General features: G+C 47.7%; 1 protein-coding gene across 2 annotated transcripts in view; it reads right to left on the bottom strand.

Annotated features, from left to right (window-relative positions):
- The window catches only part of LDLR (low density lipoprotein receptor), a 35,849-nt gene that overhangs the window by 8,349 nt on the left and 697 nt on the right, over window positions 1–26,803 (bottom strand). For both annotated transcript variants that reach the window (XM_060007784.1, XM_060007785.1), the window contains exons 2-12: window positions 16,367–16,489; window positions 15,287–15,409; window positions 13,272–13,658; window positions 10,755–10,877; window positions 8,653–8,775; window positions 7,078–7,197; window positions 6,476–6,601; window positions 4,806–4,977; window positions 4,492–4,719; window positions 1,174–1,292; window positions 726–865 (exon numbers count right to left, since the gene is read on the bottom strand). In XM_060007784.1, the coding sequence (XP_059863767.1) occupies window positions 726–865; window positions 1,174–1,292; window positions 4,492–4,719; window positions 4,806–4,977; window positions 6,476–6,601; window positions 7,078–7,197; window positions 8,653–8,775; window positions 10,755–10,877; window positions 13,272–13,658; window positions 15,287–15,409; window positions 16,367–16,489 (1,784 nt within the window). The remainder of the gene's footprint in view (window positions 1–725; window positions 866–1,173; window positions 1,293–4,491; window positions 4,720–4,805; window positions 4,978–6,475; window positions 6,602–7,077; window positions 7,198–8,652; window positions 8,776–10,754; window positions 10,878–13,271; window positions 13,659–15,286; window positions 15,410–16,366; window positions 16,490–26,803) is intronic.

The following is a 26,803-nucleotide window of genomic DNA, read 5'->3' as shown; positions in this document are numbered from 1 at the left end:
CATTGTGTTTATCCAGTCATCCACTGATGGACACTTGGGTTGCTTCCAACTCTTGGCTTTTGTGGATCGTGCTGCTTGAACGTGGGTTTACGAATACAGTTGACCCTTGAACAACATGCATTTGAACTGCGTGGATTTTTTTCAGTAGTAAATACACGATTCCCAGCTGGTTGAATCCACGGATGTGGAACTACAGATACCAACAAACCCTGGATACGGAGGACCGACTCTAAACTATACTCAGATTTTCGACTGTGTGAAGGGTCAGTGCCCCAAACCCCACGTTGTTCAAGGGTCAACTGTACAGCAACATTCTTTAGAGCAGAGTTTCCCCACTGGGATGCTATTTAGGGCCACATAAGCCTTCCTGATGGGCACCCCCATTCTCTTGCAGGGTGTTGAGCAGCATCCTTTTGTTTTGGCCTTGACTCACGGCTTGCAGGGATCTTAGTTCCCCGTCAAGGGATGGAAGCCGGGTCCCCTGCAGTGGAAGTGCTAATTCCTAACGACTGGACTGCCAGGGAAATCCCTAATTCCTGGTCTAAGACCTCTTCATGGTCACCAGCAGTTTTCTGACCTAGTCTGGGCTTGAATGACTACACGATGTGTGTGGACCTGTTAGCAGGAGCGCTCGCGCCTTGTATGTAAGTGATGCTCAGTCAGCAGCACTTGACTGTGAATTCCCGCAAGCACGGAAGCAGCGACCGCTTGCCCCCAGCACCCACCTCAAAGATGGCCAAGGAGAAGGGGTGCGCCAGCTTCTTCTTGTCCTCCAGGATGGTCTTCCGGTTGCCCCCGGTGACATCAATGCTGGAGATGGAGTGCAGCTTGGAGTCGACCCAGTACAGGCGGCCGCTGGAAAGATCTAGAATCCAAGATGGGGGTGGGGGGGGACAAGGAGTGGTCACACGTGATGCGGGGGGCGGTGCTTGGGGCTTGGGCACGCTGCTCCCCACAGGAGGGAGACCCCCAAGGACCCAGCAGAGATGCGCCCAGGAAAGCAGTTCAGACCCTGCCCCCATCCCCACCCCCATGTGTGAGCCTGAACCGCATGCAGGTATGTGGGGGAATGGGAGCTGAGTTTCAGGTTATAAAATCTCAGGGAGGCCCGTGGCCATTTCCTCTCTTCCAGACTGTGCCTGACCCCACAGGACCACTGTGCTCCCAACATACCCAGGGTGATGCCATTGGGCCACTGGATGTCCTCCGTCACCAGCGAGTAAACGTCCACGCCATTCAGGCCCCCCTTCTTGATCTTAGCGGGGGTTCCCCAGTCTGTCCAATACATGAAGCTGGTGGGACAGCGGGAAGGACAGACAGGAGGACATCAGGGAGGGAGGCTCTGCCTACCCAGAAGAGCTGCTTGCCCCTGAAGCAGCCAGGCCAGGACTCCCAGTTGGTTCTGGGGAGACCCTGGATGGGTTCTTTCTGCTTCCCTGACCTTGCTGCCCTCAAGACCCACACCTGGTGAGACCTGGCAGGATTTGGAGGACGTTTGAGAACAAAGGGAGGTTTTCATTCCAATGTTGGGACTGAGGCCCTGGAATCTGCACCCTGAACACTGCTTTCTAAGGGTTTTTTATAAATTTGGGGGGGGTAATTTTTTGGCTTTTTAAATACAAATATATATATATATATATATATATATATATACACACACACACACACACACACACACACACACACACCCCTACATATACATACATGTATATACACACACACACACAAAGAGAGATTTTTTTAAATTGTGGTAAAACACACATAACATAAAATTTAGCATTTAACCATTTTTAAGTATACAATTCAATGGCATGAAGTACATTCACACTGCTGTGCAGCCATCACCACCATCCATCTCTAGAACTTTCTTTTCTCCCCAAACTGAAACTCTGTCCCCATTAAACACTGACTCCCCATCCCCCTCCCCCAGCCCCTGACACCCACTCTCCTACTTTCCGTCTCTATGGATCTGACTCCTCTAGGGACTTCGCATAACTGGAATCATACAGTATTTATCCTTTTGTGACTGGCTTATTTCACTAAGCATAATGTCCTTAAGGTTCATCCATGTTGTAGCAGGTGTCAGATTTCCTTTTTAAGGCTGAATGAAGTTTCGCTGTATGCATATGCCACACTTTGTTTATCTAATCCTCTGCAGATGGACACTTGGCTACTGTGAATCATGCTGCTAAGAACACGGGTGTACAAACATCTGTTTCTGTCCCTACTTTCAATTCTTTTGGATCCATACTTACAAGTGGATCTCCAAGGGCTTTTATTTTCTTTCTTTCTTTCTTTTTTAAATCTTAATTTATCTTATTTTATTTATTTTTGCCATATCCTGCAGCATGCAGGATCCCCGACCAGGGATTGAACCTGTGCCACCTGCAGTGGCAGCTCGGAGTCTTAACCACTGGACCTCCAGGGAAGTCGCTCCAAAGGCTTTTAAACATCTGAAGAGATGCTCAGGCTAACTCACAAGTGACCTAATACAAATTAAAACTACCCTGGAATACACCCTCCCCATCATGATTACAAAGATGGAAAACCCTTTGGTGAGAGTATGGGGAAACGGGTCCTAGGGTGCGCCTCTGGCGGGAGGGTCAGTATCACAATGTTTGCTTGGAAGGACAATTTGAGGCTATGTCCATGTAAGTACCCTCAGACCTATTTGTAATCCAAATTCTAGAATGTTATCCTGCAGATAAACTGCAGCGACTCACCTTCAAAGGCATTCAAAGGTATTCATGGCTACTTTGTATGAGGCAGGGGGTAAAAACCTAAATTTCCAGGGGCTGGAGAGCAGTTTAAATAAATCATGGCCCATCGGGTTGGCAGGGAAGGAAACCCATAGGCCAAATGAAAGAGCCAGGTCGGGCAAAGAATTCCATGCTATTGGGGGTGGGGAGAAGAAACACAAAAGCAGAGCACTTGGGGACTCCCTGGCGGTCCAGTGGTTAAGACTCTGAGCTTCCAGGCACGGGTTTGACCCCTGGTTGAGGGAACTACGATCCTACAAGCCATGCAGCGAGGCAATCAATCAATCAATAGCAGAGCACACAACACGCATCTAAGTGGAGCGTGTGGGACTTCCCTGGTGGTCCGATGGGTAAAACTCCCCACTCCCAATGCAGGGGACCCGGGTTCAGTCCCTGGTCGGGGAACTTAGATCCCACATGCATGCTGCAACTAAGAAGTCCGCGTGCTGCAACTAAGACCTGGCGCAGCCAAATAAATAAATATTTTAAAATAAATAATGATAAGTGGAGTGTGTCGGGGAGGGTGTCTCTCTCTGCTGGCAGTAGGGTGGACCGGGTGACCCTCCACCAAATGAGAGCATTAGTCTTGATTGATGAGGACCTGACATGCCCACCTTCACCCCAAGGGGGGTCTGTCCGTTCTGAGCCACGGACACCATGCAAGGACAGCCAAGTGCGCCTTTGCCAACATTTTCTCCCTGAGGCCCAATGCTCCCTTTTCTCCAGTTATTGCAGCCAGAACATCCTGCCCATCCTGGGGTTGTGAAATGCCACACATGATGTACTGGGGCAGCTGGTGTGTGCTGCAGGTGCAGGGTACGTGTGACAGAGGACAGAGGCTTTCCGCCAGGGGACACGGGTCCCTGGGGACACTGGAGCTGCTGAGTCAGCCACGGGGCCTGCGGACCCCGAGGAGGGTGATCCACGGGCGGTGATCTGTCAGTCGGCTAACATTGTCCCAGAGCGTTTTTAAACATCTCTGCAATCCCGTCTCAGTGTAGGATACTCTGCCGTATAATACACTGGAATTTAAATTTCTAACTTCTAACAAGTGTTCATTTCTAATATAAATTTTTTTTTTTGCCGCACCTCCTGGCACTGGGATCTTAGTTCCCCTACCAGGGATTGAACCCACGGCCCCTGCAGTGGAAGCATGGAATCCCAACCACTGGACCGCCTGGAAGTCCCTCTAATATCAATTTAAATCAGTATTTTATCTCTGATTTTGGATTCTATTCCATAGGGCAGGGCTTTTCAGGGTCTGATTCCACCTCAGGTGACACAGAAGACATGGTGGGGCATCAACCCCCAGGGCCCCCATAGGATGGGTGGGGAGGCCCACATTCTGGGCCTTGTTCTTTTTTTTTTTTTTTTTTGCGGTACGCGGGCCTCTCACTGTTGTGGCCTCTACCGTTGCAGAGCACAAGCTCTGGACGCGCAGGCTCAGCGGCCATGGCTCACGGGCCCAGCCGCTCCGCGGCATGTGGGATCCTCCCGGACCGGGGCACGAACCTGTGTCCCCTGCATCGGCAGGCGGACTCCCAACCACTGCGCCACCGGGGAAGCCCTGGGCCTTGTTCTTTTCTGACATCAAGAGCATCCCGGGGTTCGGGACAGCCCGCATCCAACTCAGTCTGGTCTACCTCAGCACAAACCTCCCCCCACCTGGAGCCCTAATCGGTTCATGAACCCCACCCGTGTTCTTTGTGCCCCCAGCCCTGGGAATACCCACCCGTGGATGGGATCCACCACAATGGCCCGTGGCTTGGAGCCTTTCTCTTGGAAGAGCGTCTTCCTCTTCACACCCTTGGTGTCAGCCACTGAGACGGTGCCCAGGATGGAGTCAGTCCAGTATATGTTGCTGTGGATCCAATCCACTGCCAGCCCATCGGGGGCCTGGAGATCCTCGCTGATGACAGTGTCGTAGGAAGAGAAGCTGGAGGCTCTGTTGATCTGGGCGCTGAGGGGAGAGGAGGAGAGTGTCAGCTCCAGGGGCCCTCAGTCCACTCAGGGACTGGGGCTGCACGGGGCGGGGCCCAGGCTCACCTGTAGATCTTCCTCTGGGACAGGTCGGACCAGTAGATTCTGTTGCTGGCCACCTCCGTGTCCAGGGCGACCACATTCTTCAGGTTGGGAATGACGCTGGCGTACTCGCTGCGGTCCAGAGTCATCTTCCTCACTTCGTGGCGGTTGGTGAAGAAGAGGTAGGCGATGGTGCCTGGGGAGCCAGGAAGGGGAGTTCAGGAGAGTGAAAGGGACCCTGGCCTCCACTGTCACCCTGCAGGGTCTGACTGAATCAGGGGAGACACCAGGATGCCTGCCTGGGGTATTAACAAAGTGGTTCTGATGTGGATCGGGGAGGACATGGTAAATGACTCACTTCAAATGCAAACTAACCAGCCCACACCCCGCCACATCCTTTACTGGGGTCTCACACTCTTGCCCACTATCCACCTTCCCTAGTCACCCCAGGGACAGGTGCCAGACAACAAGGGCCAGTGTCTATTCCCCAGAGACCACGGAAATTATTCAAACTCGCCTGTTCCTTCCCACAGAAACCACAATAAAGGCTCTCCCACAACCCCGGTTTGGTCTGTTGGCCTCACCATAGCTGAATAATAGTAAAACCTACATTTGAAAACATCTGGGCCCCAGCATTTTACATTGAAGAACGTAAAGATGAAGAAATGATAACGGCAAATGTAAACAAAGTGATTCCTAATGTCAGGGAATTCTGCTTAGTGCTTTTCCTACGTTTTTCTCTCATTGACCCTCACCCTCCTAACAGGCAGCGGCTGTTGCCAGCTCCCTGTACAGATAAGGGAATTAAGGCTCAGAGAGAAGTGACTTGCCCAAGGTCACACAGCTAGTGGGTGGTAGAGCTGGGATTCGAACCTGGGTCACTTTGACTCTGGGGGCTGTGCTATAACCATGACATCAATATCCACCAACACACCGAGCCTTCTACAACTGACCCCTGTCAGAATATCCCTTCCCACGACAGCATTCCAGCTGGGATGGCATCTGTAGGGACCTGACCCTACAGAATGGGATGAAAATGAAATCTCAAATCCTGGAGGGCTTCACACATGGGGATGTAACAGCGGGAAGCCAGGGAGCTGTCAAAGGGATGATGACTGAGAGGTCCTAGGGGAAACAGCTCTAAAATATTTCTGCAAAACTGGCCCTCATTTGGAATCACACTGCAAGAGCAGAACATGACAGAAGACAAAGGATGTTTGGGTGACCTGTCAACTTCACCAGGACAGCTATGCCTCCAAAACCATGGGATCCCTTGATCTAGGTGATTCTAAGAATTAGTGCATGGTTGCAGTTCTAACCTAAACGTCAGGTAGAAGAAACTCAGTGATTTGTACTATTTTGTTTCATTATGAACAATTATATTTTGGTCTCTTTTCAATGGATTTACTGTTTTTGATATAAGTTCCTTTAGCTGGAGGGGGTGCAGGCTGTTCAGGCCATGGCTTTCCACTTCTTGTGCCCTGAAGCCCCTCATGGGACTGGGGGCTACAAACCATCCCCCACGGGATTGATCTGCATCTTCAGAGAAGCTGGACAGGTGTGGGCAGCTCCCTAGCCCGATTCCTAACTAGGCTGTGGTGTTCACCTACCAGAGGCCTCCGGAGCAGATGGTCTACCCCCGGGAAAATTCCCCACCACGTTCGTTCCCTGTCCCGCCGCCTCCCTGCACTCACCCACGGCCTTGCAGGCCTTGGTGAGGGGCTCCAGCTGGAAGCCCTCCTCACACTGGCACTTGTAGCTGCCCTCGAGGTTCACGCAGAGCTGGCTGCAGGCGTCTGGGTCCTGACACTCGTCGATGTCTGCGGGATGGGACACAGAGAGATTTGGGGCATCTTCCTCACGGGGTGCAGATGGAGCCATGGGCTCTGACCAAAGGCCGTGCATCCCAGTGGCAAATGGGGAACAGCTCATCAAATGGGGGATAGCTCATCCCCTCTGGGGAAGACCTCCAGGGCCGGGGACTCTGACCAACAAAATCTTGGAAACAGCCAAGTGTCACCTCTAACAGTGACCCCGACCTCACCATTCACCTCAGGGCACAGCCAGCAGGGCCAAGCTGAGTCAGCTGAGATTTCTTTCTTAATTATTAATCCCCAAAGGCCAGAAGCAAGTCCTCCCTGAGAGCCAAGCCGGCGACAGTTGGCCTGTGCACCTGGCCTCCTACCAGCCCTGTACAGAGGGGACGGTGCCCACGCCCACTTAATGGATGGGAAAACTGAGGCTGAGGGCTTGACCTTCCCCATGTCCAGGGAAAGGGCCGGGGCTCGGGAATCACCTTCACATCTGTGCTTGTCCACCAGCTGGAAGCCCTCAGGACACAGGCACTCGTAGCCGATCTTGAGGTCGTTGCAGATGTGGGAGCAGCCGCCCTTGTTGTCCAGACACTCGTTGGTCCCTGTGCCAGGTGGGGGATGGGGACCGGTCACACTCTTGCCTCCAGCCACCACTCTCCCGCCACCCTGTGCTATTTCGCCGTCATCATTATAATCACCACAATGACTGTGCAGCTGCAGAAGTACCATGACTCCTAAGAGGACTCAGCCACTGTCACATGGGACGCCATGGATGAACCACGAGGATGTTATACTGAGTGAAATAAGCCAGGTATAGAAGGACAAATACTGCACTATTCCACCTTGAGGCCCCTATTGGAGTAAAATTCATAAGGACAGAAGGGAGGATGGTGGGTGCAGAGGCTGGGGGAGGGGGAGGGGGACTTAGTGTTTAACGGGGACAGAGTCTCAGTTCTGCAAGATGAAACAGTTCTGGAGATGGATGGTGGTGATGGTTGCACGACAACGTGAATGTACTTAAAACACTACTGAACTTCACTAAAAATGGTTACGATGGTAAACTTTTATGTTTTTTTAACCGTAATTACAATTTTTTTAATTATAAAAAATAAAAGCCGGGGCTTCCCTGGTGGCGCAGTGGTTGAAAGTCCGCCTGCCGATGCAGGGGACCCAGGTTCATGCCCCGGTCTGAGAGGATCCCACATGCCATGGGGCGGCTAGGCCCGTGAGCCATGGCCGCTGAGCATGCGCGTCCGGAGCCTGTGCTCCGCAACAGGAGAGGCCACAGCAGTGAGAAGCCCGTGTATCGCAAAAAAAATAAAAAATAAAAGCCACATACAACTTCCTACAGTTACATATATTAACCCATTTAATCCTCCCTACAACCCTAAAGGCAAGGGAACTACAGCTGGGGAAACTGAGGCATGGCCAGATTAAATGACCTGCCCAAGATCACAGCACTGGACTCGAACCCAGGGCACTCGGCTCCAGAATCTATGCTCTTACCCTCTGTACCAGGCATGGGCCAAAGCCAGCCCTCCACCTGCTCTTACACAGCTAAGAAGGGTTTTTACATTTAAAAATAGTTGAAAAATAAGAATCGAAAGCAAAATGGTATTTCACGAAAAAGTTCTATGAAATTCAAGTTTCTGTATCCATAATAAAAGATTCCTTGGAGCACGGCCCCAGGCATTCATATGCACGTGTATGCATCTGTATGGCTGCTCTTCTGCTACAATGGCCAAGTTGAAGAGCTGTGACACAGACCTTATGGCCTGTAAAGTCCAAAATATGGGTCATAGCACTGCTAAAACTACACGCATTGCATCATTTGATCCCCAGCAGCCCTAGGATGTGGGAGCAGTTACTGTCCCATTTTACAGCTGGGAAAACTAAGGCTTAGAAAGCCAATCCACTTATCCCCAGCACCCCCCCCCCACCATCTGTCTCACCCCACAGCACTTGTGGGCCTGGGTGGGCCAGCCCCTCGCAGCACCGCAGCACCCACGTCTGGGTCCCACCCCTGCTCTGCCAGCTGCCCGCACCCTGGGGCTCACCGCACTCCTTGAGGGGTTCGTCCGACCAGTCTCGGCAGTCCCTGACTGAGTTGCACACTTTGTCCAGGGAGATGCACTCGCCGCTTTGGCACTTGAACTTGTTGGGTCCCTCACACAGAGTCACTATGAGAGCCACAGAGGAGGATCAGGTGCTTCTGAGCAGCAGGAGCCCACTTAGTGCTTTTTATTAATATGATAGCTTATTCATGCAAGAATAGATGCAAACGTATTTGGTAATAAAACAGAATAATTATTGAACGTCTGTGAAGCCTCCACTCAGCTTAAGAATTAGAATGTCACCAAGAGCAGGGGCTGGGAAACTCTGGCCCACTGCCTGTTGGTTTAAATAAAGTTTTATTGGCACACAGCCCTGCCCATTCATTTACATATCATCAGCGGTGGATTTCACGCTATAATAGCAGAGTCCAGTAGTTGTAATTGAGACTATGGCCCACAAAGCTGAAAATACTTACTATCTGGCCTGTACCATTGGGCCCTGACAGAGACTATTATAGTGGTCTTTGCCATCCCATCCCCCTACTCTCTGCTACGCCCAGAGGTAATGATAGTCTTGAATTATGGGTTTACCATTTCCTTATTTTTTCATTAATCATTCTATCAAACATGTATGAATGAACAATATATTGTTGAACTCTGCTTGTTTTTGAGTATGATATAATAACTGTACCCAGTAAATTCCTACAACTTCCTTCTTGCTCCCAACCCCAAGGTTATGAGGTTTGCCTGGGCTGCAGACAAGGGCTGTAGCCTCATTTTCTCAGCTGTATGGTATTCCACTATGTGCCGTTTAAAATTATTTCCATATACCCCTGTTCACAGCAGCACTATTCACAACAGCCAAGGGGTGGAAGCAACCCAAGTGTCCATCCACAGATGACTGGATAAACAAAATGTGGTCCATCCATACAATAGAATGTTATTCAGCCTTAAAAAGGGAGGAAATTCTAACACCTGCTACCACATGGATGTACGTCGAAGACATCATGCTCAGTGAAATAAGCCAGTCACACAAAGACAAATACTGTGTGATTCCACTTACATGAGGTCCCTAGAGGAGTCAAATTCATAGAGACAGAAAGTAGAATGGTGGGTGCCAGAGGCTGGGGGAGGGGGAGGGGGAGTGAGTGTTTCACGAGGACAGAGTTTCAATTTGGGAAGATGAAAAGAGTTCTGGCAATGGATGGTGGTGACGGTTACTTAGCACTACTGAACTGACCCTTAAAAATGGCTAAGATAAAAAAAAAAAGGTTAAGACGGTAAATTTTATGTTATAGGTATTTTACCACAATTAAAAAAATACTTTGGGACTTCCCTGGTGGCACAGTGGTTAAGAATCCACCTGCCAATGCAGGGAACACGGGTTCAATCCCTGGTCTGGGAAGATCCCACATGCTGCGGAGCACTAAGCCTGCGAGCCACAGCTACTGAGCCTGTGTCTAGAGTCCGCGAGCCGCAACTACTGAGCCCCTGTGCCATAACTACAGAAGCCAGTGCACCTAGAGCCCGTGCTCCGCAACAAGAGAGGCCTCCGTAATGAGAAGCCTGTGCACCACAACAAAGAGTAGCCCCCACTGGCTGCAACTAGAGAAAGCCCACGCACAGCAACGAAGATCCAACACAGCCATAAGTAAATAAATAAACAAATAAATAAATAGATAGATAAATAAATACGTATTTTTTTTTAATTAATTCTACTGCTGATGAACATTTGGGTTGCTTCCAGTGTTTTGCTGTTAGGACAGTGCTGCTCTGCCTGTTCTAGAGCTTTTCTCCCAGTGCAAGTTTCCCAGGAGCGGAACTGCTATGTTGTAAATTCAGCAAAGTGCTTTACATGGAATCGTACTGTGCATGTAACTGAGCTCAGGGACATGAGCTCTGTACACTCCGACCGCATTAAATCTCACAGTCCTGAAGTAGGTGCTTACATTTTTGCCCATTTGGCAGATAAGTGGACGTGAGGCTCAGAGAGGTCAAGTAACTTGCCCAAGGACACACAGGAGGCTTCTCCCTTGTCTGGGATGCACCATGCTCATCCCCCTACATCTCCCCATGGCCCTGGACCCTGGCGGGACAGAGCTCACCATTGATGCAGCCCAGCTCGTCGCTCAGGTCCTTACAGTCATACTCCCTGTCGCACTGCCGGCTGCCGTGGATGCAGGTCCCATCTGAGCACTGGAACTCGTCAGGCCGGCAGGTGGCCACAGCTGGGAAAGACAGAGCCAGGTGTGGAAAATAAGAAAGTGGGCAGGAAAGCACCCTAACACAACCGTTTTCTTAGACTTTTCTCCAGTCTGTCCTCGTATGCAGGAAATTCATTAAAAAGCTGGCAGAGCCAACAGGCCATTCTCTGCAGAAAAGCAGTGATGTGGTCCCAACCCAGACAGAGGCACGGCCAGGTAAGCTATGATAAATCATATCAATACCACTGAGTATCATACAGCCCCTCAAATGACTCACACTGCAAACGTAAAACATGTTTCAGTTGACACTACCTAAAAAGGCCATTACAATGAAATCTTGGCGGACACACGTGATGACTAGAATAGGGTCATTCTAACCACGGTCCAGACCTTGACCTCCAACAGGTTTTTGCTTTACCCTAATTCATTAAGCTCTAAGCTTAAGTTTTCTGCACTTTCCCATGGGTTACATTTCACTATCAAAATGTTTACAATTTGAAAATTCGATTTCAGGAGGTCAGTGAAAAAAGGTGATAAATCTATGGGCAGAATGATCCTCCCCACCCACCTTTTTAAAAGTATGCAAACGGGCTTCCCTGGTGGCGCAGTGGTTGAGAGTCCGCCTGCCAATGCAGGGGACACAGGTTCGTGCCCCGGTCCGGGAAGATCCCACATGCCGCGGAGCGGCTGGGCCCATGAGCCATGGCCACTGCGCCTGCGCGTCCAGAGCCTGTGCTTCACAACGGGAGAGGCCACAACAGTGAGTGGCCCGTGTACCGCAAAAAAATATATATAAAATAAAATAAAAATATGCAAATGTCTGGAGCTTGTTATTTTCAAGTGTACTTGCTCTGCTGTGACCTAGGTAAAAGAGGAGAATGATCCTACTTTTTGTTTTGCTTTGTGTATTTAGAATGATCCTATTTTTAACCCCTGTGTCTATCTTTGCATTAAGGAAAAAAAAATACAACTGAACATAACTCTCGCAAAACATGCTCTCCGATGAGAGTTCACATGGTGGGGTGATCAGGGATGGGTTCGGGTTCACAGGTGTGTGTCCTCAGAGGGTTACTCTGCCTTTCTGTGCCTCAGTCTCCTCATCTGTAAAGAATGAGGGAAGCGTGCTCTCACAAGTCATGGGGATTAAATGAGTTTGTGTTCAGTTTTATTTGTTTATTTACTTATTTATTTTTTATTTTTGGCCTCGCCGTGGGGCTTGTGGGATCTTAGTTCCCCAACCAGGGACTGAACCCCGGCCCTTGGCAGTGAAAGAGCGGAGTCCTAACCACTGGACTGCCAGGGTGTTCAGTTTTAGAACCGATCGATCACATACAAAGTCTTCAACTGTTTTGTTTTGCCTCATTTATTTTTTGGCTGCGCCAGGTCTTAGTTGTGGCATGTGGGATCTTCACTGCCGCAGGTGGGATCATGCGGGATCTTCATTGCGACATGTGGGGTCTTTAGTTGCGGCATGCGGGATCTAGTTCCCTGTCCAGGGACTGAACCCGGCCGGGTGCACTGGACTCCGCAGGCTGGAAGTCCCTTCAATCGTTTTTAAAAGGTGTAAGAAGTTTTTAAAAAGTCTAATTACGGGACTTCCCTGGCAGTCCAGTGGTTGAGACTCCACGCTTCAAATGCAGGGGGCACAGGTTCGATCCCTGGTTGGGGACTAAGATCCCGCATGCCATGTGGGGCGGCCAAAAAGGAAAAAAATAATAATTAAAAAATAAAATGTCTAATTACACCTATACAGCGATTGCAACTCTGAACACTGTGCACGTGGGCAAAGATGCCAAAGAAACAGAAAGACGAAAACGACCTACATCACTAGCCGTGCAAGAACGGCCCTGATTCAGGGTGCACTGACTCAGGGCCACGTCTTCATCACAGTCGCCACTAACCACCTGTGGCTATTTAAGTTTCAATGAGTTAAAATGAAAGCAACCTAAGAATTCCATCTTTCAGTGGCACCAGCTACACTGGCCAGCGCTCGTGCACTGGGCAGCATCACAGCAAGTTCGATTGGATGGCACTGGATTCTAACCGAGGCCCGCAAAGGCCGATGCTATTGCCCCATCTGCAGGGGAGGAGACCACAGCACAGTGGTCCCTGGCCAAAGGTCACACAGCACAGATGACACCAGCCAGGCCCGGAGCCCAGGATCCTTTCTGGACCCAAATTATACTGCAGGTTGCAGTTTGCTCCCCTGGGCAAAAGAGATTAATTAAATAGGTGTTCCAGACTGAGCACTCTTTGGAGGATAGCTTGTCCTCCATGTGACTGGAAAGACTCGAACATGAAATGGGACCGATTTTCTTGCTATGAGATGTGAAACCATTCAACCACCTAAAGGCACTGCCCCTGCCCCGACTTGGGGGAGCCTGGGGACAGATGAGGGGACCCGTGCGGCGCCCCTACCACAGTTCTCCTCGTCAGACTTGTCCTTGCAGTCGGGGTCGTGGTCGCAGTGCCAGCTGGAGTGGATGCATTCGCCGCTGCGACAATGGAACTCGAGGGCCGAGCAGGGGTTGTTGCCCTGTGTGGGGTCCGACGGCTGAGGGCTCCCGCAGTGCTGCGGCCACTCGTCAGAGCCGTCTTCGCAGTCGGGGTCGCCGTCGCAGGCCCAGAGCTTGGGGATGCAGGTGGAACTGTTGCACTGGAAGCTGGCAGGGCTGCAGGTGGGCACGGGGCAGGACACCTCGTCTGAGCCATCTAAGCAGTCCAGGTCCGAGTCGCAGACGAACTTCGGGGCGATGCACTTGCCGTCATTGCAGCGGAACTCGTCCTGGGAGCACGTCTTGGGGGCTGCGGGGACGGACGGGAGACGACAGCCCGGTCAGCAGGGAGCCTCCCACCACATTCTGACACAAGCCCATTGCACAGATGCAGACACTGAGCCAAGGAGAGGCCAGAGCCCAGTGGTCAGGAGCTCAAGGCAGTGGTCAGGAACCCTGAACACGGAACCGCTGCCCTGGCCGGAAGACTGCCCAGCTCCTGGGCCCCCTCTGTGCTTCAGTTCCCTCATCTGTTCGTGTCTTAAGGCATTGCTGAGGACTTGGGGTATAAAGCTCTCACGTTGGGCTGGGTACATGGGAAGCAGTATGAGTCTGCACAGGGGACTTCCCTGGTGGTCCAGTGGTAAAGAATCCACCTTCCAATGCAGGAGATGCGGGTTCAATCACTGGTTGGGGAACTGAGATCCCGCATGCCGGGGCAGGGGCAACTAAACCCCTGCACCACAACTACTGAGTTCATGAGCCTCAACTAGAGAGCCTGCGTGCTGCAAACTACGGAGCCCATGCACTCTAGAGTCCGCGTGCCACAAGTAGAGAGAGAAAACCCACACGCCACAACTAGAGAGAAGCCTGTGCCCTACAACTACAGAGGAAGAAGCCCCAGCGAGGAAATGAAAGATCCCACATGCTTCAACAAAGATCCTGCATGCCTCAACTAAGACCCAATGCAGTCAAAAAAATAGTGTGCACAGGGAATACAGTCAATATCATATAATAAATTATAATGGAAAAGAATATGAAAAAGAATATATGGGGGCTTCCCTGGTGGCGCAGTGGTTGAGAGTCTGCCTGCCACTGCAGGGGACATGGGTTCGAGCCCTGGTCTGGGAAGATCCCACATGCCGCGGAGCAACAAAGCCTGTGCACCACAACTACTGAGCCTGCGCTCTAGAGCCTGCAAGCCACAACTATGGAAGCCCACGTGCCTAGAGCCTGTGCTTTGCAACAAGAGAAGCCACTGCAATGAGAAGCCCACACTCCGCAATGAAGAGTAGCCCCCGCACGCCACAACTAGAGAGAGCCTGCGCCCAGCAACGAAGACCCAACGCAGCCAAAAATAAATAAATAAAATAAATTTATTAAAATGTTCCCCAGGGAGCTGTTTCATCAGATGACCACTAACCAAGGTTAGACGTGCATTTCTAAGGTAAATGTAAGCAAACACTCACTTTTTGGGTCTTATGGCTTGTGGGATCTCAGTTCCCCAACTAGGGATTGAACCCTGGCCACGGCAGTGAAAGCCCAGAATCCTAACCACCTGGCCACCAGGGAACTCCCCGTTTTTAGTTTTTTTTAAGACTCTCTTAAGGGTTTTCATATTTTGTGAACTTGAAGATTTGATGTGATCTCAGTTATTTAAATTTTCCCCAGGATTTTTTGTTTTTTGTTTTTTAAAGGGCCTTATTTTGTTAAAAAAAAAACAACCTATGCAATTGAAAATGAAATTATAAACAATGAATAAAATCAAAGAGACAAGACAGAACCAACTGCAAAGTGCCTTCCCCTCCAAGACTCTCGGCCTGTTTCTTCACAGAACCCTCAGTTTGGGGAACAAACTCTGACCTTAGCCAGGAACCCGGTCAGGTCACTTGGACTAAACCAGGACCCACGGGCCACCAGGCCAGTGACTCCACTTACGACAGCCTTCCTCGTCTGAGCCGTTCTCGCAGTCCAGCTGGCCGTCGCATCTCCAGAACTCAGGAATGCAGCGATTGACATGGCCCCCACAGCTGAAGTCCCCCGTCTTGCAGGTGACAGACACTATGGGAGAAACAGGATTCAGCCTTAACCCAGAGGGAAGACCAACCTGCCTCGCCAGTCCGAGCTTTGCAAGGGAAAAACCCAGAGTTTTCTGACAGGGAGTGCCGAGCCCACTTTTCTGAGTCAAAATGAAGGACATTTAATGGAGCTTGTTTAAAATTAGAAGCTAGGTGCTGCAAAGGTTTTGGAACGAGATGGAGGTGGTGGTTGTACAGCACTGTGAATGTATTCATGCTACTGAACTTTACTTTTTTTAATTTTTAAATTTTTTTGGCTTTTTAAAAATTGAAGTATAGTTGATTTACAATGTTGTGTTAGTTTCAGGTGTACAGCAAAGTGATTCATATAGATATATATATTCTTTTCCATTACGGTTTATCACAGGATATTAAATATAGTTTCCCTGTGCTATACAGTAGGACCTTGTTGTTAATCTATTTTTTATATAGCAGTGTGTATATGTTAATCGCAAACGCCTAATTTATCCCTACCCCCTCCGTCTCAAACTGATCACTTGAAAATGGCTAATTTCTGTTATGTGAATTTCACCTCGATTTACAAAAAAAAAAAAAAAAGAGGCTTTAAAGGAAAGTTTCAGTTCCAGTAATACCTTCTCTCTCCATTTCCCAATTCACAGCTGAATACATCAATACACTGGCCAATTTCCACCGAGTCTGTCATCCAGTATCATCAAATCACTTTGCTGTACAGCAGAAATGTTTATTTATTTATTTTTAAAAAAGTGGTTTTTGTTGTGTCATGGCTTGCGGGGATCCCCAAAGAGGGATCCAACACCGGCCCCCTGTAGTGGAAGTGTGGAGTCGTAACCACTGGGCCGCCAGGGAAATCCCTGTACAGCAGAAATTAACACAATGTTGTAAATCAACTATACTTAAATTTTAAAAAAAGAGTGAAAAAAAAAGGTTAGGACGCGTGTCACGCCCAAAGGGGACTCACTGCACGTCTCCTGGGACTCATCGGAGCTGTCCTGGCACTCAGCGCTCCCGTCGCAAACCCACTTGTAGGAGATGCATGTCCCATCTCGGCACTGGAACTCATTTCTCCCACATTTGTCTTCCACTGAGAGAGAAAGAAAGGAGAAGGAAGGATCAGGGTCAGGATTAGAAACGACCATGCTCCCTGTGTCTATTTCCTGCCAACTGAAGAACGAACCAGAAATACAACCTTACTATAACAGTCAAGTTCCCAGGAAATGAAACACGTACAACAAATTAAATTTCATGAACTGAAATGTAAGTATTGTGGAGGATGCAAAGAACACATCCAAAAGAGAGATTTGTCCCCAGTATGAGATTTTGGCATCATGGTTGTTGAGTCCAAAGTATGGATCCATTGGTCTATGGGAATAAAATATTAGAAACTGGGTGTACATTAACAAAGAAAAGAAAATTATTTCGCATATTACAAATCTGTATTGGAAACAGTACCAAGGAAAATTGAGGCTGTAAAAGCATTAAGCTGGAGGAAAAGTTGAAAAGCTTTCTCCAGTAGGTAGAAAGGAACTATAAAGAGATAAAAATTATGAGAAATTATTAATGTAGAGGTCAGTGAGCAGAGATCCAGCAGAAAAGATAATCATATAACTAAAAGTCAGATCAAAAGAAATGGGACAGACACAGTAACAAAAGATCTAATCAAGAGAAAACTTTCCTTAGGAAAACGAAGACTTGGATTTTGAGATAAAAATGAGGACAGCGGCTTCCCTGGTGGTGCAGTGGTTGAGAGTCCGCCTGCCGATGCAGGGGACGCGGGTTCATGCCCCGGTCCGGGAAGATCCCACATGCCGCGGAGCGGCTGGGCCCGTGAGCCATGGCCGCTGAGCCTGTGCGTCCTGAGCCTGTGCTCCGCAACGGGAGAGGCCACAACAGTGAGAGGCCCGCGTACCACAAAAAAAAAAAAAAAAAAAATGAGGACAAAGTAAGTGTTTGGGAAGTTTTCTAAAATATATGATTTTTGCACTTTGGAAAAGAGAACAAAATAATATTGACTGCATTTAGTTTTAGATATCATGCTTTGATTTAGAATGCATTGTTATGTGTGAACTACGATCAAAGCAAACTTTTATTGGTTGGTAAAACCTGGTACTAATCCTTTAATCTCTAAATATAAACTTTGATCCCCTTGGTAATCTAAAGTAATGCGGCCAATAAAAATTATGATCTGGTTCATCTCAGGATAAGGAAATAAGACCAAAAAAAAAAAAAAAAAAAGAAGCTAGCAAGATTTTCCTGATTAGTCAGATGTTCTGAAGGCAAATAGTATGTAAAATAGAAGTTTTAACTGATGGCTACATTTGTTATATTTTTCATTACCTTTGTAAGAAGATTAAGAATGTCTTTTCTTTTATTAATTTATTTTGAATGTTAGCCATAACCAAATAAAGAGTTTAATGGTTTGTGCAAAACTTATTCATGAGCTCATCTTGCACAAAGGCAATTAATGAACGCATTGTCTGGGAGAAAACTCCAGACAAGAAGAACAGAAGACAGCAGATCCTTTAACGATTCTTCTCATGGGAGAAGTCTCTCCTTCCTTCATTCTGGATATGGGTGAGGAAGATTCAAGATCTTACACACTTTGGGGCTTTTTATGTATTTAGATTTTTTTTTCCTTTGATATTCTCTTTAAACACCCAAAATTTGTTTTTTTTTTTTGTTTTTTTGGGGTTTTTTGCTAATTTATCTGTCCCTCACCCCTTTCCTCTTTGGTAACCATAAGACTGTTCTCTGTGTCTATGGGTCTATTTCTGTTTTGTACATAAGTTCATTTCTATCGTTTTTTTTAAGATTCCACATATAAGCAATATTGTATGATATTTGTTTTTCTCTGTCTGGTTTACTTCACTTAGTATGATAACCTCTAGGTCCATCCATGTTGCTGCAAGTGGTATTATTTCATTCTTTTTTATGGCTGAGTATTAAGGGCAAGGTTAATCATTAGCAATTGGGCACAGAAGGCCACATTTCAAAGGGTGTCCTTGATCATTTTGATTTTTTTTGGCTTGACCTTCTATCATATCTGATTAGGTCTCTTTTTATCTTGTATGTTGAGGGTAGGAGGGGCGAAATGCTCATTAATAGGAATAAACTTGGGACTTCCCTGGTAGTCCAGTGGTTAAGACTTTGCCTTCCAGTGCAGGGGGTGTGGGTTCAATTCCTGGTCGCGGAGCTAGGATCCCACATGCCTCGTGACCAAAACATAAAACAGAAGCATTATTGTAACAAATTCAATAAAGACTTAAAAAAAATAGGAATAAACTTGTCAATGCTGCCATCTAAGATTGGGAAGTTTGCACATTTACATCCACTCACAGCTCATTAGCTTAAACTCAGTCCCATGGCCACACCTAGCTGCAAGGAAAATTGGGAAATTATAGATCCTCTTTTGGGTCGTGTGCCCAGCTAAAACTTGAAGGTCTTAATAATATGGAGAAGGAGGAGGAGAACAGATACTTGGAAACATTCTTCAGTAGTCTCAGAGCTAAAGAATTATTAATGGAAATTCTTTTTTTTTTTTTCTTTTCCAGGCAACAAAATTTTAATTTACCTGTAACCGTTTACTAGACTAAGTGTAGATGATTCACGTTTTCTAGGCAATACCACCATGGATAAAAACAAATTTTGGGGGCTTCCCTGGTGGCGCAGTGGTTGAGAGTCCGCCTGCCAATGCAGGGGACACGGGTTCGTGCCCCGGTCCGGGAAGATCCCACATTCCACGGAGCAACTAAGCCTGGGGGTCACAACTACTGAGCCTGCATGCCTAGAGTCTGTGCTCCGCAACAAGAGAAGCCACCGCAATGAGAAGCCCATGCACCGCATTGAAGAGCAGCCCCCGCTCGCTGCAACTAGAGAAAGCCTGCACACGGCAATGAAGACCCAACACAGCCAAAAATATTTAATGAAGAAAGGTAGGAAGGAAGGAAGAAAGAAAGAAAGGAAGAAAGAAAGAACGAACTGCAGTCATCTAATGTATGTCATCTTTCACCTCAATGACTTGGGAAAAAAATTACCTTCTTATTTTGGGATTATATTCAATGTAAAAAAAGTTGCAAAGATATTACAGAGAATTCTCATACCCCTCATACATTTTCCCCCAATATTAACATCTTACATACTACAGTACATGTCAAAACTAAGAGATTAACATTTGTATATTACTATGAACTCCAGACTTTCTTTGGATTTCATCCATTTTTTTCTTTAATGGCCCTTTCCTCTTCCAAGATCCAATCCAGTATTTCACATCACATTTGGGCCCTAAAGTCTTTGATCCTAGTCTTAACCAGTTGGTCTACCAGCTCTTTTAATCGCATACCCTCACTGGTTAAAAAAATTTTGAGGAAGTCCTCCCTAATATAATTATTTATCATATACTGTACTAGTGTATGATGTACATGACAAACTATAACTATACAGAAAATCAGAAATGTTAAAAAGGTGAGATTAAAAATCAGACACACAACATTTAAAAATATCTTGTTATTCGTGATGGCTTCCTACTACAGTTAGTTAAAATCTGAAATCATGATGTAGTCAGAGCAAATGTTTTTTTGCAAAAGTGATTCAGATTCTTTTTCAATTTTTTTTCTCTTATAGGTTATTACAAGATATTAACCACTGATTCTTAACCACTGTGCCACCAGGGAAGTCCCCACTGCAGTTCCTTAAAATGAACAATGAATGTGAATAAAGACTTGGGGAGCATCAGTGGGGAAAAAAGTCTTTAGGGCTAGAAGGCACGTGAAAGCCAGACCTTATGATGATGAAGGAAGAGCTGAGTCTCCAACTCATCCCATTCTTGGCCAAAATGGAAGTGTGGTCTCCATCTAAGTTAAAGTCAAGACATAAGTTGGCAGAGAGGTGAAGGTGGCCCACAGCCGGAAGGGAACAAAAGAATATGCCTGGATACTTCTTTTCCAAGCTCACGGATGTAGGCCGGTGTTCCCTATACACATCCCATTTCCTTTCATACACACCCATCTGCAAGACATCTGTTTTCCCCATAAAATGCCATCCTGAAACCTCTATAAACAAGGAAGAGGGAGGCCCTGAGGTCACCAGATTTCACCAACTGTCCCCACTCCAAAGCAGTGTGAATTACAGTCTTATGGAAATGGCATTCTCTGCCTCCGTACTGGATCTGGTAAAAATTTCACAACCTCAGATCCCAAATCCCTGCAGTTCCCTCTGCTGCAAAGCCCCCTCCCAACTCCCACCTGTTTGTTTGGCTAACAGTTCAACTTTGAATACTTATTTATTTATGTATTTTGGCTTTGCCAGGTCTGAGTTGTGGCATGCAGGACCTTTCAGTTGCAGCATGAGGGCTTCTTAGTTGCAGCATGCGGGATGTAGTTCCCTGACCAGGGATTGAACCTGGGCCCCCTTCATTGGGATTGCCGAGTCTTACCCGCTGAACTACCAGGGAAGTCCCTAACAGTTCAACTTTGAAGCTGACCTTCCCCAAAACTGGGTTTGGCACCCCCGTGAGCCCCTAAAACACCCATTTCTCACTCCTAACACGGTATCGAAAGCACCTGTTTATTGTGTATCCCCCAGGCTAGACTTAAACTCCTTGAGAGTAAGGAATGTCTTTTTCATCGTTTCAGCATGAAACCATCAGAGCCCAAGGCCTGACACAGTCACAGTAAGATTTGTTCAATAGGTATGCCAAAAATCAGGGCCGGGTCCATCACCTTTGCTGGGGAAAGATTTTGGAAAAGTGGAACTCTTCCACATTCCACCTCTTAGGAGGGCAACAGGGCAGAATCTGTCAAAATTTAAAGTGCAAAGTCCCTGGGACCCAGAAGAAATATTAACACAGGTGTATAACAATGTCAAGTTCAAAAGAGGTCCAAAGCTTTTTCTGTTTGTTTATTTTGGCAGTGCCTGGCGGCATGCGTGATCTTACTTCCCCCACCAGGGATCGAACCCATGCCCCCTGCAGTGGAAGCTCAGAGTCCTAACCACTGGACCGCCAGGGGAGTCCCTAAAACTTTTCTTATAATAGAGAAAAGGGGGGAACAATTGGTGGTATTATTTATTTATGTATTTAATTTATTTTTGGCTGCATTGGGTCTTCATTGCTGCCTGAGTGCTTTCTCTAGTTGCTGCGAGTGGGGGCTACTCTTCGTTGCAGTGCACGGGCTTCTCATTGTGGTGACTTCTCTTGTTGCGGAGCACAGGCTCTAGGTGTGCAGGCTTCAGTACTTGTGGCACGCGGGCTCTAGAGCACAGGCTCACTAGTTGTGGCACACAGACTTAGTTGCTCCGTGGCATGTGGGATCTTCCCTGACCAGGGCGCGAACCGGTGTCCCCTGCATTGGCAGGAGGATTCTTAACCACTGCGTCACCAGGGAAGCCCAGTGGTATTTTAAAATATGACCACAAATTCCATGACACTCCCTCCAAAAGGTGAGCCTAATTCCCCACACCTGGCGTGTACTCAGGACTTGTTTCTAATATAGAGAAAAAGGCAGACGTGATGAGGTGTGCCTTCTGACCCTACATCATGAAGCCACCGCAGCCTCCTCCAGAATCTCTTGGATTGCTTACTCTGGGGGAAGCCCTTTGCACACGCTGAGGTGCTCCATGCAGTGAGTGCCTGAAGCCTTCTGGGAAAAGCCACTGAGGACACCATCTTGGAAGGGAACCTTCAGCCCCCATAGAGCCCTCAGATGACTGCAGCCCCTGCAAATGTATTTTTTCCTGGGGTATCTAGATGGCAACTTCAAGTGAGATCCTGAGCCAGAACCATCTGGCTATGCTGCTTCCAAATTCCTGACCCACAGAAACTTGGAGATAATAAATGTGTATTGTTTTCAGCCACTAAGTTTTGGGGTAATTTGATATGCAATAGATAATTAATACATAACCTAACTTAAGAAGGTATGCCTATATTCAAATGGAACTATGTAGCCACACATGCAAAATCGATACCTAATTATAATGCAGATCCTTCAGAGGCACTGAAAAAGGTGATGTCAATCATCCTACGTTGTGACACTGTGGAAAGCTGTCCACAGTATTTTGCTAAATGGGGAAAAAAGCAAGGGGCAGAAGAGTTTGTAATAGTTTTCAGTGTGATCCTACTTTTGGAAGAAACAAAGTCTTATCTGTGCTTCTGCATAGGAAACAGTGGCAAGGGGCCTTCTTTAATTCATTTCAGGTTGTTTGGTTTTCTTCTAAGAATGCTTTACTCTTGAGATTCTTTTTTTTTTTTAAACAAAGGAAGAAAATGATTAAGTGAAAGAACTAAGATATCAGTCAGTGCCTATCCCTGGCATTAGCCCCAATTCCTCTGATTCAATAAACCTCCCTTTTTGTCGGCTCTTGGTGCCTTTGGTCATTCCAATGGGGGTTGACAAGGCCAGAGACCTCTGGAGGCCCTTGAACATTTCACTCAGCCTTGAACCCAATCCTGAGCCTGGGTTGAGGGCTATGGGGGTCAGGGGCTCTGGGACCCAGTTTGAAAACCACCTTCCTGGAGAAATGGGACACCATATGCTGTACTTTATCACTCTCCCCTGGCTTCCTTTGGTAAACAGTTCCACTACCCAGATGAGTGTATTACATTTATACAAGAGGGAGGAAACCTTTTACTGCAGCCACAGAATGCCAGGAAAAGGTAAGATGATGGTGGATGACTTTCCATGGCCTGATTCCAGCTGTCAAGGAATGTTCTGCATTTTTAGGACTTTTGGAGAACCTTGCAAAAAGATCATCTTTCACTGCCCTGGAGTCTACGGAGCACAATGAAACTAACGTTTGGGTTGCTTTTCCTTGTAAAAGTTATTCTTTAAAAAACAGCTACTTATTTATTTATGTGTACATGTGTGTATATGTATGTATTTGAGTTCTCAAATATGCATGCACGGATGGAGAAACTTGATTTGGCATTTCTGGTAAAGGGATCCAAGGGAGAATAATGTATCCCTTCATCCATTTCTACTTTGCTGGTTCACCCAGCACTTTTGTGTAGACTCCCTGAGAGGCAGTGTAGTGAGGTGCTCAGACAGACAGGCTTGGGTGTAAATGGCTTTCTGGGAACTTTCTGGGATGTGAGAAATTCTCTAGATCCTAATGAGAGGTGGTTACATAGAAGTAAATGTTTATCACAACTCATTGAACTCTTTACTTATCTGTCCATTTTATAGTATGTCAATTATACCTCAATTTCAAAATGGAAACTCTAAGTCTTCAAAGATCATGTCCAAGGTTCCTGCCAGAGGTTAGGAAACCAGTCAGGTGAGATTAGGAGGGCCACAAGGAGGCTACAGGTGATAAAGATAGAAATACAAAGAGTGTTGACAAGCATCAACAGAACTTGGTAACTGAACTACAAGGAGGCCAGGCTGGAGGTGGCCCCAGTGGAGCCCATTCATTCAAGAGAAGTGAATGAGCTGAGCTTTGGAATCTACTGCTATCAGAACACAGACTGATAAACACATTGCCCAGCTACTGAGCCAAACAGGATATCTCCCTCAGAGTTGCCTCTACAATACACCCCACACCCCACTGACTCACAACCGAACTGTGATCATGCCTGAAAAAGGAAATGACTCACTTCTAGATCCTGGCACACAGGGTGAGCAAAAACCAATCGGAATTCCAACACTCTCAGAAAAAAGTAAAAACGGAAGTTCAGGCAAGGGGCATTCTCAGTGAGGATCCCGGAGGAGGACCTTCTGTCATCCCCTCTCCCAACCAGGCGATTGCAGTTTCGATTGCCACTACTAATCCACTTTGCACAAGGAATCATCTTACACACAAAATGTGCTCCTGGAAAGGTTAGAACTATTAAAACATCTTAAGGCCCTTTAAAGAACAATAACCCCGTTCCCTGGATAACAAGCCTTCCCCTGGCAACAGTTAATCAAATATTTGCTTGTCATAGACGGCTGAAGACCCCACCAACAGGAAGACCCCAATACTACCTATTTCTATCTGAACAGCTGGCCAACAGCTCCAGACAGTGTTTAAATGAAAAGTGAATGGATTTCACCATTACAGGGAACGGTCAGCTGGGAAATAAATCCCATAGCCTTGCTCATGGGGATGGGAATGAGGAACAGTGAGCACCAAGGGACAGCACATCAGATGGGTGTCTCCACAGCAGGCAACACAGTCCCGAACAATGGGTCAGAACTAGGCCTGTTTCAAACGCCACAGCCCAAAGAAATCACACCTCTTTCTTGTTTTCTCCCTGTTCCAGAAGCAAGATTTGGGTTTTCTACGTCAGTTTCATTTGAATTTCAGCAAAAGCAAACCAGAGCTCCCAATCCCTTATCTCCTCATGCTGGAGATGCCTAAAATTACATAAGCACTGCACCCTCCCTTAGGAAAAAAAAAAAAAAAAAAAAAACGAAACTCTAGCCCTTAGACCTCTCCTGTCACGAATGACAAGTCAGGAACAACATAATTGAAACACAAAAGGGGAATACACATTTCTGCTTTTTCTCCAGCACACAAATGAGGTGGTAAACGCTTTCGATGTTTTCCTTCCTGTTACTGAAGACAGTGGTTGTGCAGAGAAATGAAAATAATACATGGAATCATTTTCTTGAGAAAGAAATGGCGGGACCTAACAGACTCCGTGGAAAACAAACGAGACATCCTTTTACCAGTGCTCTTTTCCACACCAGGTGTCGCCAAGGTATTTTCCCCAAGGGTGATCTCGATGGTAGATTTTGTTGCCTTTGGGGAGGGGTAGCCTGTTTCTATCACTGTTCACAGCTGGCTACTTCCACAGTGTCTTAGCAACACATGGTCTCTTTCCTGACAGCGGGGCAGAGTATGGATGCTGTTAATGTACTTAAAGTGGAACATGAAAGGCCATCCAAGCTCTGAGCAAAAAAGGCATCTAGAATTGGGTCTTATCAGGGGAGGAACCCTACAGATAAGAGCAGGAATACTGTGGAAAGACAGAATGAGGCACATATTTCTCTTAAAGATTTGCAGTCTCAAAAACACTCTCCCTATCTTTTGCCAGTGTTGCCCGGGAAGAAAAGTATGCTTGGCAATGATCAATGAACAACCCTGGAGCCTGCTGCCAAAGCAGACACAACTCTTAGAGGGACCACTCTACTTTCTGAGTTCGGATGTGTCCTTGGCATATTTGAGGCTCCACACACAGCTGTTAACTGATTTTGATCTGGCTAAGGGAAAGCATGCAGTTAAGATCCCAATTACTTCCATTCCCAAAGGAAACAGACAAGAAATTCCCTCCCCCTCGGGGCAAACTGGAGTAGTCAGGGCTGCTACAAATGTACATGGTTGTGTTAACACCAGAGAAGATACTTAGTAGCTGCCAGCTCTCGGGAGCCTGGGAAACACACCAGACGATCAGCCTCCTTGAGACCCAAAATACACCAGATCCTTCGCCACCCAGTGAAAGAGGAAACTGAAGCACGCAACACAGCTTGCTCAAGACTTCACTGCCATCGTTTCCTCTTAGGAAAGGAGTGGATCGCGTGTGAAACACAGGCTAATCAAGCGTCTCTTGACCAAGCCACGCTCCCTTTGCTTCACACAACTGAATGGCCGAATTATTACAGTAATCCTCTGCCATGTACAACCTCCCTTCCTCTCCTCCCAGAGGAAACTGATGGGTCACAGGTACTGATTCCAAGAGTTCAAAGCCACCTCCCTGCCAATAAAAAGGAAAAGCTTCCTGCATCCTGTTAATCAGACAATCCCAATCCTTTTCTAGGCCCAGCTGGTCGTAAGTAGGAAAAGGACCATTTCTCTATTTTCCAGAGCGAGGTCAAATGCCTCTGGGAGCCAGCAGACAACTCAGGATGGAGCCTCAACTAGCCTCTTAACCAAATCTAAATTTCAAACCCTCTAAAACGAAATGCTGTCATGTGGGCAGCACAGCTGAACCCATTCAGCGCCTCTGAACAAACAAGGCAACCCGAGGGCCATGAGGGTGGCCTGGGGGGCACGTCTGCGAACATGTCCCGGGCGGGGTGGGTGAGGGCGGCCCCCGAGGACAAAGCGGGGACGAAGGCCTCGCCACAGATAGAGGGGAAAACTGAGGCGTTCGCCGAGGGGGCCGAGGCGCTCCGCGGGCGCCTCGGCCACGCTAGCAGAGCTTCTCCAGGGGCCCGGGACGTGACGCCTCCTTTGTGACAGAAGCTGGGACCAACCTGAGGAATCTCCTTGGACGTCCTCACAGAGAACGAGGTGCGCCGCTAGTCTTGAGCCAGCCCCGCCCGGCGCCGCGCGCGCCTCCGCAGCCGCCACTTCCCATTGGCCAAGGGGAGTGGCTCGAGGCTCGCCTGTTCCAATGGCGCCCTATGGGAGCTCGGGGGCGGGGCTGAAGGCGGTGGCCTTGGGAGGAAGTGTGGTGCGGGATCCGCGCTGGACGCGTTCC

The sequence above is a fragment of the Delphinus delphis genome, chromosome 3 (genome assembly GCF_949987515.2).
Source record: "Delphinus delphis chromosome 3, mDelDel1.2, whole genome shotgun sequence".
In the NCBI taxonomy this organism is placed as follows: Eukaryota; Metazoa; Chordata; class Mammalia; order Artiodactyla; family Delphinidae; genus Delphinus; species Delphinus delphis.
The sequence above is the reverse complement of the archived record's forward strand: the minus strand, read 5'-3'. Positions and strand labels throughout refer to the sequence as shown.